At 39.9% G+C, this 23,078-nt stretch overlaps 1 protein-coding gene across 10 annotated transcripts in view; it reads left to right on the forward strand.

Annotated features, from left to right (window-relative positions):
* The window catches only part of robo1 (roundabout, axon guidance receptor, homolog 1 (Drosophila)), a 331,113-nt gene that overhangs the window by 109,608 nt on the left and 198,427 nt on the right, over positions 1–23,078 (forward strand). Inside the window, exon 1 of one of the 10 annotated variants that reach the window (XM_017707193.2) lies at positions 16,501–17,350. The exons of the other annotated variants lie outside the window; for them this stretch is intronic. Within the exon in view, the coding sequence (XP_017562682.1) occupies positions 17,290–17,350 (61 nt within the window). The 5' untranslated portion in view covers positions 16,501–17,289. Of the gene's footprint in view, positions 1–16,500; positions 17,351–23,078 lie in introns of those variants that run through there. 10 annotated transcript variants of the gene reach the window in all.

A 23,078-nucleotide genomic window follows, 5' to 3' on the forward strand; every position in this document is an offset into this window, starting at 1 on the left:
GGAATTGCTGCATACAAAAAAGTAAGTTTTTTGCACCTCTTTCTGTCCAGCTTTCACCTTGAAGCTTGTCAGAGATTGTTTCAGTTCATGCCCACTCAGCCAGAAGTTTAATATGCACCTGATGGACCACTCAGTGGACTTGCGACTCCTGAAACAATCTCTTTTTCAAAGAACAGAAAGGAGCTAGACAGCATCTAAAGAACTTGAAGGTTAGAAAGGGACTAGTGTCTACAAAGCCTTAGACATATTCATAATGATTCAGTGCCAAGCTAATGAAATATGCAGGAAGCTTAATGGCAGAATGGAATAAATAAAATGCTGTTAAAGTAGTCAAGGTCCAACTACCAGTTACATATTTGCTCTACTTTTGCTCCAAATTCAAAAAGTTTCTCTATTTTTCTGAATTATCCACAGAAAAGGAATGTGTGTTGGCTTATGTGAAATCCACTTGGAGTAATTATGACTTTATTAATGACTTGAACACAGTTTATGTGTTGAATGTTATAACTCCTTGAAACCCCAGGCTTATTACATACTAAGGCTTATTATTCAGTAACTATAGGGCCCTCAGTGCAAACAGGTCATGCTAATAAAACTTTGGGCTTATGCCCATAGTTACATATCATTGCTATCGGACCAAAACATTCTTTACTTTTAATGTAAGTCTTGTAGAATCAGACATTTTCCCTGTTTCCTGTGGTCCATTCATTGTGAAATATCCCCACTCATTTATGCTTTATGCTGAAAATATAAAGAATGCTTTGAATAATTTCAGCCAGGACTGCTTTGTGAAGGAGTTAAAATACAGGACAGCTGATCACAACAAAACTCATTTACATGTATCAGTCTAAAAGGCACAGAAACAAAAAACAGCAGTTTATTTGTCGGGGTTGAACTAAGAGGGTTGTTTTTTGTTTGTAAAACAACACAGATTTCATAAGTGGACCTAAAGAACATACAAATGTAGTACACATGCACTTAAAATCTATGTTGTAAAATCGATGTGGATTTGTGCCAGTATATGACAGACTGCCCATGTGAGATGGAGAAGTCTATTTAACTCCCCCTCCTGTGATGCCTCATTACAGGTTACAGCTTTGGCCTTGAGTCCCGACCTCGGAGCCAAAGCTCATCTGCTTGCCCTGCCAGCATTAGAGGAGCATTGGGCATTCTGCTGGCCATTATTAGTGCCAAAGGTTTCTGCCTGCAGCTTCACAATCACAAACCCTCCACACGTTCCTGCATAAATGGTTTCTCCCCACCCAGAGTGGTCACGGGGTACTTGCTCCCAATTGAGTGAATCCTCAAAGCGTGGCTTCATAATGCACTCGCTTTTCCCCCCAAAGAGTAAAATATGGCAAGTGCAGGTCCTGCCTGTAGGGCCCATCTCACTTGAGATGTAATTACCCCCATCTCTCTGCAGCAGCCGCTCCACAGGCCCTCAGCGCTGAGGGGGTGCAGGCGCTCTTTCTTGCTCTTATTCCCTATCCAATCTCTATTCATCTTGCTGATCTCTCAGCTTAACTCACACTGTGTCCCAGGAAAGGGCTCCATCATGGCCTCTTCTCGGTGCACCAGGTTAATTCTGTCAAGAGGGACTGGAGTGGAAGAGAGATCAGCTAAGAAGGAACGGTAAGACGAAGCAGTGCAGAAAGCGAGAGCGCAGGAGAGGATATACTGATTATTCATCACCACGGCGCTCGCCACGCTGAAGAAAAGCCAAACCCGTTTCACAATTGTTGTTGTGATTATCATGGGTGAGAGGATGCAAAGTAGGTCTGTCGCTGCCAAATGCTAACAGACATTTTGCTTTACAAAAGCAAACAGCCTAGAAATTTCAGACAGAGGCTCTTGGGTAATTATAAGGTTTTTTCCCTGAATCATAAATGGCCTTTGCTTGCATGCCGGCTGGGGTTCAGGGGGGAGAAAGAGGGGTGGGTGAACTGGGGGGAGTCAAATGCCCCTCTTTTGTACTGAGTCTGGATGTCCATATGGTGCCCTTATGACTGTCAGATGAGGGTGATGCTGACTGACAGATTCAGAGAGACGGGTGTGAAATACCAGCCTGAGTTTATCCACAGTCATTCAACGTCAATTATGTCTGTTTTCTAAAGATTCTCTTGCACAGATTGAATCGGATTACAACTATCACTCACATTGTGGTTCTGTGATGGAGCTTTTCAATGTCATGTTTGTTTTATACATCTGTAACCACCTACATTTTGTCAGGTTCAGTGCCATTAAATGAATACTCTAGCATTTTTCAACCTAACCGTATTAGCTGCTTCTGTGACAGGTAGTCAGTTACTGTGCTCAGTCATTCACTCCTATAAATAAAAATTCCTATCCATATCATACATTATAAAATAGTGCAATAATGATCAATGAAAGAACTCCTACAAAGCACAAGTCAAAAATTAAGTTAAGATTAAGTGACACTTATTAGTCCCACAACAGGGAAACTTCACCTCCGCATTTAACCCATCAGTGAAGTGAAACACCACATACACACTAATGAATGCATACACACTAAGGGGCAGTGAGCACACTTGCCCAGAGCAGTGGGCAGCCCTATCCACAGCACCTGGGGAGCAATTAGGGGTTAGGTGCCGTGCTCAAAGACACCTCAGGCACGTACCGTTGGTGCTGGGGATTGAACCGGTGACCTTCCTGTCACAGGACTGGTTCCCTAACTTCACTGATGGGTTAAATGCGGAGGTGAAATTTCCCTGTTGTGGGACTAATAAGGGTCTGTTAATCTTAACTTTTTGGCTTGTGCTTTGTATGAGTTCTTTCATTGATCATTATTGCTCTATTTTATAATGTATGATATGTATACTAGACCCCAGGAAGACAGCAGCTAATGGGGATCCTAAAAAATAAACAAGTAAACAAATCCTACCTGATAGGCTGAACATCTTTACATTTTTATATCATTGCTGGTTTAAAATATGACACATGACAGCCCCAAACTACACAAATGGTAAATTATGAGACCCTTACAAACATCTGGGTTCATTCTGTAGTGTTCGTATTACCTGATGGACTACAACTACCATTAACACTGGAGCTTTCATCACAGTTCGTGTGACTGCACTTGAGTAGGCTGAACTGTTGTTTGACATTGCACACCGTGTTGTTATGAATAGCTGACTATAAATAATTGATCGTAACTTCCATGAGTACTTGGCCTTAACAAAACATGGATACACACCTGCACATATAAAGGTCTATTGCAGTCATGCTGGATTCATTTCTCTTACAGTCATTAGGAGGTTAAATCACACTTGTACATTTCATTCCCAAAAAAAGGTTCTTTATTCTTTAAAAGGTTCTTTAAGGAATCAAATCTGGTTCTTGTCTGGCATCTCTCTAATGCCCTCTTTTTGAAGAGCAGTTCCATGCAATTAGAAAAGAATCGAGTACTTGTTGACTCAAAACACGTATAATAGACACCAGCGGCAGGTGTTTCAGTGAGTGTGCTTTGTCAACAGTTATCTGTTCTTTTTTTTTATTTTTTTATTTTTTTTATTGAAGCACAGGTAAGCGTGCCAAAAATATGAGTGACCATGTGCCAGAGATGCCGCAAATAGAGATTGTATTGTAAAGCACTGTAATATTATTTTTAAAGCACTCAAGCCATAGTCCAAGAAATGACTGCTTACTTTTCTTTCACCTGCATTGCAGAGCACATGCAGAACTTCCACTGCATATAAAACTGCACATCATTGTAGATCTCATCTTAATGTTTCACACACACTATTTGTGGCAGAGGTGCGAGTGGGTTCAGCAGTCTCAGGCTGGGGTCTTGGCTTGGTGGGACATGAGTATGTGCGAAGGGTGAAATTTCGTGCTGGGGGTCATAAATCTGCGCAGCACCTGCTCCTCCGAACTCCTCTGGCGCGTGTTGTGAGGTCAGCAGCACCGCATATCCCATCCATCATATTTATAGTGCTCATCACAGTGGCAGGCTTGTTTTGGCAGCTGACAGCAGCAGGGAGACAGAAAGAGGCCTTTCAGTTATTTTTTTCTTTCCAAGGGAGGAAGGACAGACTTTTTAAGGAATAGACTGGAAGAAAAAGGTGTGTGAAAGTTTGGCCAAGATGGAATGTCGGAGGTAAAAGGAAAATAGCAGAGCTGTAACTTAATCTATCTATCTATCTATCTATCTATCTATCTATCTATCTATCTATCTATCTATCTATCTATCTATCTATCTATCTATCTATCTATCTATCTATCTATCTATCTATCTATCTCTGTGCACCTGAGTGCAATTTTTTTGTACAGAGTGTTTAACATTATCAGTGTCACTAATTTGCTTAAATCTGAGTAATGACCAAGAAATTGTGTAGAATCATCAACATTTCTTCCTTATTTTGTTTCTCGTTACTTTTCTTTGTTTTAAATTTTTCAAAATTCTAAAACTTTCTGTTGTTTATTTCTAGGCCTAAATGGCCAGGGACCACTGGCAGGCCGAAAGTTAAGAATAGCTCAACCAGTTTGCACTGAAGTCTAATTAGTTACTGATATTAAGTCTTAGTATGTAAAAAGCCTAGGATTTTAAGGGGTTAAATGAAAAGAAAAATCCTGTGTAGTCAATAGAGTCTCAGACATTTGGACCTGACTGTACACAGTCATGTACGAAAGTTTAAACACTTACAAATTTTAAAGTGAAAATAAGTTACCCCTACAAGGAACACAGTTAGATACAGCATTTTTCTGCAAACGTCATGCGATTTCCATCGATTTGCTGAATTTAACAAAAAAAATGCATAAACGTAGAAAAAAGAAAACATAAAATATAAAATGTGACATTACTTTTGCACAGGCCACGTTTTTAGATATATTTTTTTGAATATGTTAAATTCTGCAAATAAAAAGTACACTTGTTCACTTCAATCATCAGCAAAATCAGTAAAACATGTAATGATGTAATCAGAAAGCCCCAAACTTTCCATACAACACTATGGTTAGTTATTGTTCAGTTAATTTTTTGGCCTTAAAATAAAAGTTAATTATGTAACAAATTCAATAGTATAATTAATTAGAATATATGCTGATTGTTAATTGAATGATGGTGAATGCAAAACATACTGTACATTTTGTAATTGGAATGAAGAATGATCATTCATTTCTCCATGGTCATAATGTCACTGTCATTTAAACAAAATAAATAAATAAATACATAAATAATTGTACACTGGCTGAAAATGCCAACCATGTTTTACTTTCTATGAAGATTTCATAACAAATTAATCAATACAAAACTTGAAAAGCAAACCTGTCAAGTTGCTTTAGCAGATGAGAAGAATGTTTTTGTGCTCATGTAAAGTTCTAAGGCTATCACTGTGGAGATATATAACTTATATGTCTCCTCTTATGCCAGTATGGCCATGTAAGCACAGAAAAACACATTTCAGCCATTGTCATCTCTCACTCATGGACTTTACCAGAGAAAAGCCAGAAACAGCACTGCCTTTTCCGTATTCTGATCAGTGGTGTAACTTTTGCTGACAATGAATGAAACTCAATTATTTTGTTCCCTTTTGCAGACTTAGTTGCTAGGCAACAGCTGAAGCATTAGGAGCTATGCGGAGTTTTGCAGGTTCAAAGTAATGTACCTGTTTCCTGTTGCTTTTTGTCCTTAAAACCTTCATCCTGGGTGCTGCTTAATGCACACGCATTTGAGTCAGCAGCAGAAGAGTGGAGTAGTCCGATCTCTCCAGCCGCCCTGCACTGTGGGCCCGTGTTAATAATTGAGCCAAACTGCTGGTGAGGGCCGTGTCCAACAGCTTGCAGTGCACTGATTGGCCCAGTCCCCCATTGTGAAGGTGAAGAGGGCACACAGTAGCAGAGACAAAGGCATCACTTGGCTCGGTTACTCTGAGACAGTCTCTCTATTCATTTAAAGCCTCTCCGGCCAGTAAACCAATTAAGCCAATTAAGCATGAAAACACAATGTGACTGGTTCTTGCCACTGTGCATAAAAGACCCAGTGCGACCGAGTGACAAAGCTAGTTAGGGAAGACTGGAGCTGAGAAGTCCTATGAAGTCACTCGAGACACTTTTGTTTCTTTGTGAAGTGGATCTAAATCCTGTCGGCGTGTTTCATGCACTAATTGGAAACCATGGAGCGTTGTGGCTAGAGAGCTCCAGAGCTTGTGTAGAAACACTGGAAGGTCCTGTGTAGCTCTAAAACCTAAAAACAAAATATCTGTCTCCCACTAACTATAATGCCCCTTACACGGTAAGCATAAAATAAATTCCTTCAGTGGACAAAATTATAATGTACAACATTTTTTTTCTTCATCTCCAGCAAACACTGTGCTGAAGCTTAGTGCTAATCCCTTGCAGAGGTGGCAGGCAGAGAGACCATTCAGGTCACACAGGCAGGCGGAAATGCGACAACCTGTTTATCGCCTCATCCAGCTTTTTGTGTCAGCCAGTCAGCGCGTAATGCCCTGCTCTCTTTCTTCCTTTCATTCTTCCTCTTCACGTCCCTCCCGTGGGGTGTCTCCTCCATGGCGTTCCGCATGAAGGGCCTCACTGAGTGACAAAACAGAACCAGATTTGTTCAGCCCACCGTTCAGGACCTTCGTCCCTTTTTCTCACGGCTTACAAGTGAGCAAGGAGAATGCCCCCTCTATGCTGTTTGTTATTCTCTATTTATCTGTGCAGTTTTGGGTCTTCTTCTGTGAGCTTTGTTATCTTTTCATACTAATTTAATTTCTTAAAGGCACTGAAAGGTGACCCAGGCCTTTGTTGTGTTGCTTTTTCACAGCATTGAAGGGAAGGTGCTTTTTGTGTGATTTTTTTTCAGATGCTTGTCGGTTTTATTATGAGCTTGTGTGGGTGTACGCTCTCCTGGCCGGGGTGAAGGCCAGATGGCCGTATGTGAGAAGCATTTTTTCCCAGTGACAACACTGCTGCGAATTTGTCCAACGCGATCATGCAGAGAGAGCGGAGGGCTTTCTCAGCCGGCCTGACAAGTCACGGAGGTTTTCTGCTCAGAAGCGTGTGGAGTAATGACAGGATAGCACTTAGTGGTTCTGGACTCATCCCTAGTGCCAGTGCATCAGCGTGTGAGACAGCACAGGCGAGGGAAACAGCAGCACACTTTAATTAATTGATATACTGTTATCTATAAATATATAAAAAAGACATATAATGGCTAAAAACAGTAGTAGCAACCATCTTGAAGTCCAAACTACCATTGGAGCTAAAAAAAAAAGCGACCAGAGACGTGAGCCACCACTGATACAAGATACAAAATACAGAATTAAGATATAGCTTAAGTGAAAAAAAAACACATTTCAATAAGAGCCAGATTGATGTTTGTTTAAGTGCTTCACAAACAGTTGGGTCTTCAGTAGGCGTATGAACACAGAGAGGCCCTCTGATGTTCGGACAGCCAGTAGAAGTTTGTTCCACCACCTGGGTGCCAGGACAGAGAAGAATCTTGATGTTTGTCTTCCAGTGTCTGGAAATATGGTGTCACATCAAGCCATCAGGGAGGGGCTGATCCATTTTTACCTCTGTAAGCAGGGTTTTAAATCTGATGTGGGCAGCTACAAGAAGCCAGTGAAGGGAACACAGGAGTGAAGTAACTTGAGTGAACCTCTGTTCATTTTCAAGAAATATCAGAACTAAAGAAGCAAAAACTTTGGACATCGAACATGTTCTGGCCGATGAACAGCACTTGGGGGTAATAACATGGTTACTTAATTTTTTGCACACATGCTTAAATCTTGTGTGCAGCATTTGAGTAATAAAATGTTCCAGAGGAACAATTCATTACTCAAATGTTGATCTTTGATTGCTCAGGAGACTTAATGGTGATTCTCCTAAAAATCCTTAGGAGTAATAGAATAAGACAACAAAGAGGCATGAGATACTTCTGACCCAGATAAGAATTAGACACAACATCAACACTGAGGAGGCTCCTCGTGTGGAATGTTTACTGAATTTCATTGCATTGTCATGTATTGAATGTGACATAAACTATCATTCACATATATTCAGCCAACAGCAGTTTAGCTCCACTCCCTCACGCAGTCCTATTGAACAAAGCACAATACTGAACAACCGATCAGAACAGAGGCTGTTTACTTCTTAAAGGCACAGAAACAAAAATAGTGGGATTAATTCCGAGAGATAAAGTGAGGTTGGCCATGTAGAAACCAAGTCTGACTTTTTTGGTGCATGAAACCACACAAATGTTGCAAGAGGACTTCAGGAGAAAAATGAAATAATTAATCTGTTAATTTGTTAAGCAGAACAGTCTTTTCTCTATTTGTCTAATCTTGTTGTCTAGGAATACTACAGAAATGAAGAATTCTCTTTTTTATTATTATCTTTCTTTTCCACTGGCCCTGAATATCCTGCAGTTGTTCAAAGTACTGATTGTGAAGGTCTTCACAAATGAATGCTTTGCTTCAACAAAATGCAATACCAGCATAAACAGTGGGGGCAGTATGTCTTGTATGTTTTCTGTCCCTGATAACATGATGACAATATTTCCAATGACAGTTTGAAAGGCGGATTTGTCAGACAACAGCACGTTTCCGCTTTCCCTCAGTCCATTCAGATGAGCTGTAGTTCAGAGAAGTTGCAGCATGCCTGGATGCTGTTGATATTTGGCTTCTGCTTTGCAGATTAGAGGCCTAACTTGCATTTGTGGATGCAGTGATGCACAATATGTACTGACAAGAGTTTTCCAAAGTATTCCCAAGCATGTCAGTTTTTAATGAGTAAGTCAGATTGTTGTTCTTACCCTTCACACACACAGATTTCTCTGGATTTCCTGATTTCTTTTTAATAATGTTTTGGGCTGTAGATTGTGAAATCCCCAAATTCCTTCCACTTGTGCATTGAGACAGATTGGTCCTAAACTGTGGAACAATTTGCTCACACAGTTTTTAACAAAGTGGTGAATCTCAACCTGTCCTCACTCGTAAATGACAGTGCCATTTGTTAATGCCCCTTTCATACTCATCATGATATCATCACCTTTTACCTATTCACCTGTTTACCTATTGAAAATCAGAGGCAATGTAAATTTCCAAGACTTAATTTTCCCCTTTCCCAACTTTTTTGGAATGTGTTGCAGACATCAATTTTGGAATTAGGGTATATTCACAGAAATCAATAAGGTTGACAAAGTGCTTTTAATTGGGTTTGTATGTTAGTAGCCTAAGGTTAAATACATTATATGTATGCCAGACTATCATTTTAATAATCAGACATACTGATATTGATAGCAAAGCCTTTTTTACATGAACGTCTGCTTTTTACGTGTAGGACCTGATCAGGATTATAAATAATTACTCATTGCAGATCATGCATAGTTCATGAAAAGAAATACATTAGTTAAAGGACTGGAGCTGGTAGGTATAAAATATGAAGGCGAACATGCTGTGCTGCTGTTTTGTGGAGTCAGTGCTGTTGTGTGTGCCGGTGTTCCTCAGTGTCATGCTCATAAAAATGATTTGCTGCCTCTAATCACAGCAGGGCTAACACATGACACATGACACTGCTTTGGTTTGTGACTTCCAGAGAACTTGAAGGTTCCTCCCCCTGAGCACAGAAACGTCTGAAACGTCTTAGAGATCCTTCACTGTCCACACTCGACACATTTGGTCCAGAGGTCTCTTACCCTTTACCCTTCACCCTTCAGAAACAAGCACATTTCTACATTTTTCCACTGTTTCTCTGTTAATGTGTTTGTATGTTCTTTGTTCTTTGTACTACTTTAGTCATCTGCATGATATTATGCTAAAATGTAAGCACTTTCAAATGGATAATTGTTGTTTGACTTACTTTGGAAGATGCTACAGCCTTTTAGAATGAGATACTTAAAAATGTTCTACACCTTAACGAAAATGAAAGATAATGGAAGAGCAAATGGATAAATCAGCAACCAGTAATGGAGAGACAGCTTTTAATGCAGCTGTTGAATTAAATTCAAGTAAATAGCCATAACGTCACAAAAATATACAAGAATAAGGCTGCACTCAAATCAGATCTGCACAACAGAATGAAACTCTGTACATCATGTCTGTAGACACACTTCTAGAAATATGGACAAAGACCATATGGAGAAATCTGTTGAGTAACGTCTTGGTGCTGTTTTGAGAGTGTGCATGATAAAAAGGGACTGGCTAACATAGTGGTTCAAGAAATGTCTATTGATCTGAATCATATGCTGTGTCTGTTTATCATTCAATATCAGTGTTATTTCTTTATCCTCTAATATTGTCATATGTACACAGGTACATCTGGCACCTTCTGTCATGTTTTAAAGCTGCTGGTGGGGAAAAAACAGATGACTTGATCTATATGACTACTCCATCCACTGTTCATTAGGCAAATGGGTTTCCATCATTATTCATTGATTTTTGTTTATTTATTTATTTATTTTATCAAATGCGAGTTCAAAAACTCTGTGAGAACTTTGGCCTAGCTAGTGTGATAGCTCATCTATGTGATTCACAGTTTTGTTAGGAATCATATATATATATATATGTTATAATTGATATTTAATGTTTAATAATAGTGAGAGGAAACCTGCCAGTGGTTGCCTTATTAGGAGTGGACGGATATGGTAGTGGATAACACCAAGCAAAAGGTGGACATACAATTGCTAAGAAATGATGAAATTCCTATAATGGAATGAAACATTTTGCCAAGATTAAATTTCCTTTTCCATTAGTCAGGGCAGTGGAATAAAGCGGATTTTGTATTTTCTGAAAACGCAGGCATAACTGTTTATGTACAAGAAACCCACATTTCAACACAAACACATCATTAGACACAGTACAATGTATTTAGAGCACTTTTTAGGATAAATAGTTGTTAACACATTCACCCCACATACAGTCAGGCATGACACAGCAATAAAAGTAATATTATTTGTAATGTTTATATGGCTGCATGCTGTACTTCTGTGAGGCACAGAAAAATGCTATGTTAAATGTCACATTACACTAATATGACTAATGTGAGTTCTTTGGCAAAACTACTTATGAAATTCATTCCTTCCATTGAAAATCACCATATACAGTATAAGAGCAATAAGAAATCTAAGATGTTACACATAGTGTGCATTTTATTAGATAAAGCAAGCACAGTGCTCTTCTGGAAGCGTCATTTGTGGTTAAAAATAATAGTCTGCAATGTGTTATTCATGACGTCTTTATAAATCGCAATAAAATTGTATTGTGGCTCAAGCATCAGGACCATATTGAACTGTGGGTTTTACATGCGGTCATTTGGCAATAGTAAAACTGATAGTAGAACTAAGTAGGCTATATTAGACCACAGGTCAGTGGTCATGTCAGAACATTGTTACAAAGATAGTACATGGTGTTCAGCAATGTGTGTGTGTGTGTGTGTGTGTGTGTGTGTGTGTGTGTGTGTGTGTGTGTGTGTGTGTGTCTGTGTGTGTGTTTTAATGACCATGCTTTTTCTTTGCCTTTTGAAAAAGAGTAATTCACAGCAGGACCCAAAGTATTGAAAATACCCCACAGCAGCCAGCAGAGTTATTGCTAATTATCTGCAAGCTTTTCACACCATGCAATATGAATTAGCTTGACCAAGGAGGCCATTTTTGAGGTTGTTACATTGGTATGAAAAGATAATTGTCTTGAAAGGTAAATAAATGTAGTTTCGGATACTTTTTAATGTTGATGTAAGAAAGTGTGGAATTGTATTACTGCCTACAGTGCCGCGCATGCAAAATTAGTCCATACTATAGAAGTGCATAGATATTCTTTGAAAAAACGAGACTCCAAGATACAATGTTTTGCTCTCTTTTGGGGGTCTGAGGGAGTGTTTTTGCCTCTCGATGCTCGATGGGGAGTTTAATTCTCAGGGAATGTTTTGTTTTAGGCTGTGCCTGTTTCGTTAGATGATGTGGACTGAAAGGAAGGCATAAAATAGTCTTAGTCAGGGGGAGAGAGAATGTGCTCTCTCTCAGCCGCTGCCTGGGTCACCCTCTAACCCCTATACTGCTGCAGCCCGGGCATTCAGAGGGGGGTCTTTCCAGGCTGAAAGAGACGTCCCAGCATGATGTCTGGAGGGTCCCCCCTTTTTTACCATCCGCGCACACAGACATCACAAGAAAAAAGAGAAAACGTCCCCAAACTTGCTTTGAATATCAAACAGAGAATTACAGCGAGAATAGGAAGAAAGCTTTTCATGTTGAGATGCTGAAGTGAAGAATGAAGGGATTGGACCTCACTGAGCAGATTGTCTGTAGTGTCCCTGTTTTGGACTGCCTCATTACAAAAAAATGTCCATATTAAGACATGATAGTGAATGGGGCTTCCAGAGTTGCTATTGTGGCTGTGCAGAGTCTGTTGCACATTGGTGAAGTCTGGAGAAGGTTAGAGTTAACAGGCTAACAACATATCTTAATTTTTGGGTTCTGAATTTTTTTCAGAGTCATACTTTTTCTAGGATGAAATAATAAAATTCTCATAGTGGATTACTTCTATGGACAACTATACTGTGAATGGTGGGATTTTTCTTTTGGAACCACATTGGAGTTGTGGACACTTTGCCATCTTATATTTGGACATTAATCAGCCTAAACTAAATAGAAAAAATTATTTGGATCTTCATTCACAGATACTAACTGACCAGTTAACTGGACGGCAGTCAGTCAGAGCAAGTGGGATCTTTTTAATTGCTTTGTCTCCAGCTAAGCTTCTTTAACTGCAGCGTAGTTAAACATGCAGACTATATCTCTGGTTATAGCTGTCCTTGCCATGCTTGTAATGTTGGGGGTCCAGCATGGGGGTCCTCCAGGCAGCCCTCACCACACCGGGCTCCGGAGCCCACCCTTGCAGTGGTGCAAGCTGCAGCGAGGATACATGCAGGGAGCCCATCCTGGGCCCATACCGCTACGCCACTCTAACAGCAAAGCACAAAAATGCCATCCAAGCTTCCATAGTAAGTACCTGAAACGCTGTCAGCATTTTATTGCTGTAATAAGAACACATTGCTACTTTGTTGTTGTTGCTGCTGTATTTTTTTTTTTTTTTTTTGCCATTTGAAAATAAATGAACCAATGAAATTAAACATTTTAATTTATTAAGTGTTTGTGAATGATGTGAAATGTGTTGTTCTAGAGAAGCTTACATAGTCAGAATTGTTTACAGTGGTGGTGATAGGAACCAGCTGTCTGAAACATTGAATGCCTCCAAAATGACAAGAAATGGGCATCCATATGTTGCTGGATGTCTAAGAGATTGTTTTACATTAGAGATTGTTTCATTTTGAGAAGAAATTTGGGCCTAAAACATATATTTTTAAAATGCATTCATGAGGGAAAGATACATGAAGGATGTTGTAAGGCAAAACATATCAACCATAAAAACCTATTGCATATATTAGATGGCACCATCCCTGGTTCCCATCATGGCCATTGTAAACAATCAGAGTCAATGCACCATTTCACATCAAAACACCTCATCAACTGAATTTTGCAGAAAATGTGAAAATAGTTTTCCCTTTAGGTTTTACAATAGTGATGATGCGATTTACTGAGTTTTGTTTCAGTAGTTTACTGAAATTTACTGAGTTTTGTTTAGTGCATGTAACTGTTCTACTGGTACTACTGAAACTATTTCAGCACTGTGTGATGTGTCCAAATAAACATGTAAATATATATGTGACATTACTCAGTCAGAATTACAAAATTAGACTCATATGTCATATGAATCATATGTCAATGCAAATCACCAAGGGCATTTCACAAATTTGGATGCTGAATAGTGGAACTGACTGGTTAATCTAGCACCAATCATTCGGTGCTAATGGGATCTCTTTGCATTGCTTTGTCTTCACCTGAGCAATGCAGTATGGTTAAAGCACAGTCAAGCAGGGGTACGCTGGACATTCAGAGCTTGAGCGTGCCAGATGTTATGTGTCCTTTCCTAGTGAAGGTTGGTTTTTCAGGGAGGGCAGGTGAAGGATGGAGTTTTGGCTGAGCTGCTGAAAGCTTTCTGCTGTCTCTTCTACATTCACACAGTGCTGTGACAGCCAACACAAACATGCCACTCTGTCTGTTACTGCTCCAGACTGGTGAAGGTCAGGGTGAGTTTGAGAGAGGATGCACCAGCAAACCTGCTCAGTCACTCTGCTGATGTCTCTGATTTGTGTGAACTGGAAGGAGAATTAGAATAGGCCTAATTACTATTTAAGTGTGAGCTGCTTTCAAGACATGCAGCATTAAGGGTGCTGTCAGCCCATTCTGTTTATAATCTGTTCGCCAGAGGTGGGTTTTCACTCATGTATAGTAGACAAACCATTCTTGAACACAACTTTAGTAACAGTGCAAAAGCCCCAAGTTATAAAAATAAATAAATAAATAAAGTAATCCAACACTTAACTGCAGTGGATCCAGCATCCTGTTGGTAAACCATTAACTGTTAGTCTTGTTCTTCTGTTTTTGGTGCATTCTTGGTCTACAATACGTAGTTAAAAAAGCAATAGAGATGGTTTGAAAGGTGTAGTGGGAAGTACCTCTGCCTTCCACGTTGCAGATTGGGATTTGATTCTCTGCTGGGAGAAGCACCCTATGCTTTATCAGTGACTCCTGGAGCGAAATGCCTAAAACTACCTTTGCTACCTGTCTATAATAATCAAATTATGAGTTAGTGTGAATCTCTGTAGGCCTACATTGTCCATCTTTTCTTGATGCTTTAAGCATATTTTGCATACTAAGCCCTGGGTATATCTGTGTTATAGTGTCAGTGCATTATACCAATAAGTATGGAGTAACAGTCTCTAATCTTCTGAAGAGGCTATACGCCAGGACTTTGCTGTGATGGTTTGATTGCATTCAGTCATCAGTGAGCTTAGGTACAGATGTTGGATGATTAGTTCTGGATCACGGATGCCATTCCTCTTCCCAAATACACACCCCAAAAGTATTCAGTGGTATTCATCATTCCAGAGAACTCAGTTCCACTACTCCACGGCCCAGTGCTGGCAGGCTTTACACCCCTCTAGCTGCTCCAGGTTGTCCCAATCTATTAGCAGTGCTTTTCTGTGGAGCTTTAACAAGCCACGTGTGTGTAGTTGAATGACGTGTCAGCAATGGAGACAGTAGCTAATTAAAAGGATGTAAGTTATAATCTTTAAATGTAGATTAACTGTCTGCATTCATCTATTATTTTATATATAATAATAAGTCATGCAGTACAGATTTAAATATTATAAACTATTCAAGAAAAGCTGTATTTTTACATGCATTACTCAATACTCAAAGCATTCTGTGAACAAAAGGTGAAAATGTAATGATTGGAAAAAAATACAGTAATTATTATTTATAAATAGAGAATATACAATATATAGGTAGAGAGTGTAACTACTTAGTGTCCACCTGTGCCATTGGAACAGAAAGAGATACAAGTACAGTGTGACTTGGGCAGTCCAAAATAGGCTTGTCCTGAATATCTGTCCGCCCAGCGTTAGTGCAGCAGGTGAGTGAACAGCAGAGGGCGCCGTTGCCACATGAATGCCTGTACGCCTGTGTCTGTGTGGGGGCACTATAGACTAGAGGCTTTGCTCAAAGCCACAACTGCGCACAGCACTGCTTTGGGACCAGACCTGTCCTAGTGCAGTGCGACCCAACACCAGAGATCAGACCACTACAGTTTACTGAATTTAAAACAGAAAGGTCTTGTTGATCTCAGTAACTGAGACAAAGAACAGAAATAGTTTAAATCGAATAAAAACAGTGGGATAAACCTGAGCAGGAGCGTCATCGTTTTTGGTTTCAACAGTGACCGTTTACGTATAAAATTAATTTGTTTTTAGCAATAGCAATCATGCTACACACTTTAAAAAGATGGTTCTGTACTAAAGGCGCTATTTAGAGTCATGATTTTTATATAGAACCATTTCTTAGTTATTTTCAGGGTGAAACGGTTCTTCAGACTCATAGAGAATGTATTGTGGTTCTACATAGAACCTTTTTAAAACTGCCTCTATGTAGCACCAAAAGGGGTTCTGCTACTGTTGCATGCTTGACACCAACAGCAGAACCCTTTCTGGTGGTATATAGCACCACAACGCACTGTCCATCAGTCTAAAGAACCATTTAAGCATCATGGCAATGATCATGTGTTAATAGACCCATTCCCTTTACTAAAGAACCCTTGCAGACGCGTCTTTTAAGGGTGTAAGTTGGTACAAACACTGTTTAGATCACTGTTAGATTTAGTTGGAGAATTTGAGGTCAGGTTACATTATCGTGAACCTCCAACCATTACAGTGTTTGTACGTCGGGTACATCAGGTGCAGGCGTGCTGGTTTGCGGACAGTGAGCCAGCTCTGGGTTTGGCCACCAAGCCGGCAAAGAAAGGGTTAATACTCCGCTTTGGAAGAGACCATTGTTCGCTCCTATGGGGGGAGAGGAGGCCGTTCCATTCTGAGCTCCCATTCATGCCGTTTGAATGAAGCACCGTTGTTTCAAACCCCCTCAGCCGGAGGTGGAGACGGGCTCCTCGGCACCGAGAGCGGGGGTTAGGAAAGAGTGGAAGACTTAAAAAAAAAAAAAAAAAAGAGGGGAAAAGGAAAGAAACATCTCTGGATTTTTTACGGAACTACTCAAACTTGGAAGTGGTCTGAAGCCAAGGAGTTAAAGTGGACAGAGTCCGGCATCTGCATCTGCTGTGCGTCGTTTCCTCAGGAAACATCTCTGAAGTTTTTAAAGCTGACGGATTCAGAAAGTGATGCTGGAGCGCTGCTGAAGGATGTGACAGTGGACGGCTTGCAGCGTGTCCGGACTTTGCTGACAGTTTTTACAGAATTACTGAACTTCTGGCCGGAGTTTGGCTGCAGCGCACAGACTCGGACTCTTCTGGACTCTGGGTGGGAGCGTGAGGATGCAGGACAGAGCGGAGGAGACCTGACTCGGCTCGGCTCGGCTCGGCTCGGCTCGGCTCTGGGTCGTTTTTTATGACTGAGTGAACCTGAAGTCACTGGCGTTGCGCGTTTATTGTGATTGTTTTGAAGGAATTGATTCTTTTCTCTCCCTCTCTCTCTGACTCATGGAGTACTCGCTCAGACCAACACAAACGGGATTAAATGTTCACGGGCTTCTACTGTTTGTGTAAAACGGCACAGAATTTAAACTAATGCTGTTCAGCACAGAGATTATGACGGAGCTAAAATATCACACAGTACTGGTAAAATTATAATAATCTAAAATAATAAAATCTGTGGATTACTCGACAAAACATCTCAAGAACCAGTGCAGGCTCTTTTGGAGAGATGATGGCAGGAGCTTTTGGAGCTTTTGGACTTGCTCTTTTATTTGTACACATCTGCACAGGTATGTATGAGTTACTGTTACTGCTGAACCCCTTTAGTGCAGCTGTGCCTCTCTGAGCTCAGAGTTGATGATGGACAGTCTTTGCTCTCTAATTTACTCCAGTGGAGTTTTGCTTGTTGTGCTGTGTGAATCTCTGTAGGCCGGTGCTTTAAGTGCATTTTGCATACTAAGCCCTGGGTATATCTGTGTTATAGTGTCAGTGTATTATATCTCTAAGTATGGAGTTACAGCTTCTACTCTTCAAGAAGGCTCTATGCCAGATGCTGGAACATTGCTGTGAGGATTTGATTGCTTTCAGTCATCAGTGAGCTTAGGTAGTGATGTTGGATGATTAGTTCTGGATCACAGACGCCATTCCTCTTCCCAAATAAACATCCCAAAAGTATTCAGTGGTTCTCCATCATCCCAGAGAACTCTGTTCCACTGCTCCACGGCCCAGTGCTGGCAGGCTTTATACCTCTTTAGCGGCTCCAGGTTCTCCCATTCCATTAGCAGTGATTTTCTTTTCTTTTCTTTTTTTTTTCCTTTTCTCCCTGAACTACTCTGAGCCAATGCAACGTAATTTCATTCAAATGCGCACTGTACGGTGTAAATTTGAATGACAATAAAGTCTGTCTAAGTCTAAGTCTTTTCTATGGAGATTTAACAAGTTGTGTGTAGGTGCAGTTAAACAACTGTGTCAGCAATGGGGACACCTTAAAGCAGCTAATTAAAAGAATATATATTATATAATCTTTTATAAAGAGTTTAATTCCAAGATGCTGTATATCCATTTATATAATGGAAAACACATTTTTATTTCTTTTAGAAAGGTAGTATTAGTGATAATACAGCATTGACGGTTGTCTTATGTGTAAAGCTCACTCCAAAAAACTTTTATAATATTAATTAAATATAAACCAGAATAAGCAAGAACATTATGGCGTCTAACCTCCAACCGGCCATGTCACACTGTCACACCCTGTGAGTAATCGTATGGATGAGCACTACATGTGGAGAGTTTGGTTACAAAGTACATTATAGACCATCTATACGTAAGGTGCCCACCCTACCATCACTTTCTCTGGCTTTTTATTGCAAGGGTAGGGCCGTGTGTCATGAACGGTTAGATATTAAGAGTCTTCATCAGCATAAACCCTTGTCTGAGAAGGTTTTAAGTTGTTTTGACAGAGTAGCCGTGTAGAAGTGTCTTCTGCTGAACTTACAGATGATGCCACTGTAAGTTTTAACTTGTCTGGCTTATAATGCTGTGGAGAACCTGTCTGACTTGTTTCAGTGATTTGGACAATGTTTTGTTACTGAAAGTAAATGTTTCAAGTTTTCTGAGGCATTTTAGCTTCTGTTGTTAGTTTTGTTGCATTATCTTTTGTAGTAGCCATGAAGGATGGGCTTGGTCATGTGTGATCATTCTTTCTCTTTCATTCCCCAGCCTTGTACAGCCCTGGAGGCAGATACATGCAGAACTGATTGGCAGACTGACATTGAAAACGCTGCCTGTAACAGATAACTATAATCCAGACTCTGATCCTTTACCCATCCCACAGTCACTGAAGCTAAGACAATTCCGGGCTGAACTAAACCTTCACCTTAATGTGAACCATAAAGCGTTGACAACTTGCATTATGATATACCATGCAGATCTTTACCATTAGTGTGGGACTGGAGCTTCTGTTTATTCGTGGTAGAGCGACTTGGTCAGACACCCTTAGTGTATGTCTTTTGCCTTTAAAGGGCTCATATCATGGAAAATCTAATCGCTCCTTTGAAATATTTGAGTTTGGTATATGGTACAGTATATAAACACCACTTACTCTTCAGCCCATATTGTCCATTTATAGACATTAATCTGCAAGAACAGCCCATTTTGAATTTTTTGTGATGTCATAAAACATCTTTTCATTTGCGTGGATTCGGCTATTCTGCCTTTAACAGTTCCCGTGCATTCATGTTGAAGTTATATGGAGTGTTTCTGTCCTTTTAAAAAATGGCATAACACAGAGCAGCCAATCAGAACAGAGATCACTTACATATTTCAGTCTCAAATGCACAGGGGAAAAAAGCAGCTTGTTTAATTTTAAGAACGAATTATGGATAAAAAGAGTGTCAGAATGGTCACACAAGAGTATATTATGCCCCCATAAAGGTTTAAACCTCACGTCAATGTCTTCACTGGAGCTCAGGGAAGAATTACTAGAAATGTAGGATATGGGCCCTTTAAAACGAAATCAGCATTTTCAAAAGTGTTGATTTAAGAAGTCAAGGCATTGTTATGACTTCACTCTCTCATCACGTTATATTATAGTTTTAGTTGGTCTTTGTAACTACAATTAAGTCTGAAGTAATTGTATTCAAGTCAAGGCGTGGAAGAATATTACAGCTTAGCTCCAGTTTGCATTAAGGCTGTGGGTGAGTATGGGTTTAGAGATTTCAGTCTGCAGTCATGACAGGGTGAGAGAGCGAGAGAGAGAGAGAGTGAGTGTACGGCGTGTGTGTGTGTGTGTGTGTGAGAGAGAGAGAGATTATTACAAATGTACAGAAAGAACAAAATACATCCCCTTTTTTTAAGGGTTTATTCAGATGTTCAAAGCAAATATAACTCAATAAAATGTTCATTCAAGACTTTTTTCTTAAGCTTCCTTGATTGCCCTTGCAAGTTTCCTGAATCAGGCTTGTATTGAGACATGTCTTATTTGTGAAGTCAAAAGAACACAAGGTTCAAGTCATTTTTGTGGTCTTGATGAAGGTTTGTAGTCAGAGCACTGACCTGTTTTTCTGGCTCTCTCTGTTTTAGCTTCTGATGATGCATGTCTTTTGTTAAGTTCAGTTTGGAGTATCTAGTGAGAACAAAAGTCTATATAGGGCCAAAAAATGATATAGCCACTGGTATGGTGAGCTGACCTTCCGTTGTTTGCAAAGGTTTGACCTCCTCCGGTCAAATTGCATGGATTTTCTAAGTGAAAATAATTGAACATGTTTCCACAGAGAACACATGAACACAGTACTGTTTTTATGTGACTTTTATGTGCACAGTTTCACCATTTATTAGACTGAGTAAACACACAGTGCCTGTTTCTAACTTCTAGCTAGTGTTTGGCCCAGTGGAAATGCACAATCCCTGATGATGAGGCAGTATTGAATGCTGTTGGAGCTCCCCTGTGAGTACGCGATGAGGACTGTTGCTGCAAGTTGTCGTTCGATTGAGGAAACAGCGTAACGCTTTAACAAGCTCCTGCAGGGAAAGAGGTCACAGGGCCACAGTTCAAACATCATGGCAAGGCTTCTCATCCTTGGGGATGCGCGAGTGCTTCTGTTCCAGCGGCGTTTCCAGTCATGGATCTCTCTAATTACACCAGACGCTGCAGATGCCTGTGTTATCAGGCAACTGTGAGACAGCAGTGTCAAGGACGTCACAGCATTTAGAGTTAGCATCGCAAGTGCTGCCAATGTTGGCCTGGAGGTGATTCTTAAGCAACAGCAGTCTAATGGAAATTTTTAATGTAGGTAATGGCCAGTTAGAACTGTAGTCTTGAAGGGGATTTCCATGTTTTCCTCAAATTTCTGCATAAATCAATCATTGTGATATGAAGAAAGTCATTCGGAGTGTTTTAATGTGAAATGCTCTGTTCTAGAGAAACCTAACAGGTAAGAAGTGTTCACAGTGGTGGTGAGAGAAACCAGACAGTTTAATACCACTAAATTCTACCTCAGAGAAAGTTATAACACAGAATGTGCTGCCTGATGTCTGAGCCATTGATAGTTCTGAGATTTTTTTTCTCAAAAGGTTTTTGGCTAAAAGTGTTTTTAAAACTCGTTCATGGCGGTGATGCAGATACATTTACTGTCAACATTTCATATAAAAACTCTAAAGACACATGTAGGTTCACTAGTCAAATTGGATAGTAAATAAAATAGCTATATTTGTGTTACAGTTATCATGACCTACTACCAGCACCACTGTAAATAAATCCAAATCAGTAAGTTGAAGCATTTCACATCAAACTACTCTGGGTGACTGTTGACATATCAACAATTGAATTATGCAGAAAAATAAAAATAAAAAGTTTCTTGGCTTCAGTGCAAGTTTTAGAGAAAAAAATAAAATAAAACATTATTTAGGGAAGCAAAAGTGGTTCTTCAGTGGGATCACTCCAAAAGGCCCTTTTTAAGCTCTTAATTTAAAGAGATTTTTAAGAATGTCCATGAAAATGCCATTTAATTCAGTAGTTTCATAACTAATTTGAATTATGTATTTTTACTTTACTGTAATTTTAACAGAAATGAAACACTGACTTTTACTGTTGCAAGTTCATGCAGAGCGTGAGAATGAATGACTGATTTGCTACTACCTCATCCGATAGTGCGGGCAGGCCTGTGAGGACTTGCTGGTTAGATCGGCGCTGCAGAGAGGTTGTTAAATGATAGTGAGACATGATGAATGTTCGTGTGTTAACCTGATGATTCACTCTGTTGTCATACACTAAATGGCTCTTATCAGTGACCGGAGTTTCATTTGTCAGAGGTTCACCAACTCCGCTAATAGAACAGATTCTGCTTCAGAGGATCTTAACTTCTGGTCTTCTGGGCAATTGATTAACTGTTTAACTGATTAAAAACTAGGCTACATCCAAGTTAATTAACATTAGAAGCAGTCGGGTACCATTTGCCTGTGTGCCCCATGAGTTCAACTCCTTCAATCTCATTCAGTCATTTGAGCTGTATTAGATAAGCTTTTGGTGAGGCTGGATTGTTGCTTCTGTTAGGGGTGCGCTGATAGGGAATTGTGCGCTAGTGCCGATATCCGTTATTTTGCATGAACGGATCTGCTGATATGACACATAAATAAACAATTACAAAATGTAGGAATTGGGATGGAATCCACTTGAATTAGCATTACAGAGATTAAACAAAACAAGAACTGATTACTAAATGCTTGGGCATGCTCACTCTGAAGCTACACTGCTCGTAACAGTAAAGGAGGCCTCATTCATCTCTTAAACATTTAAAGAAGATGGTAGCACACTGAAAGCAATGATTCTACAAGCTAATGCATTTCAGTCCACCTGATGTGGACATGCATGCACTGTGACTCCTCTGGCAGCAGAGTTAAACCAGTTTAAGAAGACATCACCAAGTTCTCAGAAGGGATTGTTGGTAAGACACTGTGTTCAGTGGGGTTAAAATAGATAATTTTAAGCTTTTAAAGAAAAATATGCAATTGTTATTAACACCAGCCAATGCTCAAGGTTTCAGTTTGGGAATGTGGCTGACTTGGCATTACAGAGAAATGTAGCTTTTCTCTCTGCAGGGTTATGAATACAGTAAAATGAAGAAAATGCAAAATCTTAGCATTGTAGCCCAGCATCATCTAAATGTTCTGCTCCTTTGAAGAACAATACATACATTATTAAGTATCAGTTTGAAATATGGCGCCAAATCTAAACATCTGTCCCATGCTGCTATTTAGTTAAAACAAACATTTGCAATTACTCATATGATTCCAATGTCATTGTGCATTCCCAGTTCCTTTTTTCAGGAGTTGAGTTGGGCTTTCTGGTCTTGGAGAAACTTGCTGGCATTTCTGTTATGGATGGGACGGTGCACCATGTTTACGTCTGTGTGAAAGAGAGCGAGAAAGAGGGAAAGCGCTGAGGAATGCTCCCAAGATCCCTGTTCATCTCACTGTACCCCTGTGGTGCAGAGCAGTCAGTGTTTGGATGGATGGACTCTT

The sequence above is a fragment of the Pygocentrus nattereri genome, chromosome 17 (assembly GCF_015220715.1).
Source record: "Pygocentrus nattereri isolate fPygNat1 chromosome 17, fPygNat1.pri, whole genome shotgun sequence".
Lineage (NCBI taxonomy): Eukaryota > Metazoa > Chordata > Actinopteri > Characiformes > Serrasalmidae > Pygocentrus > Pygocentrus nattereri.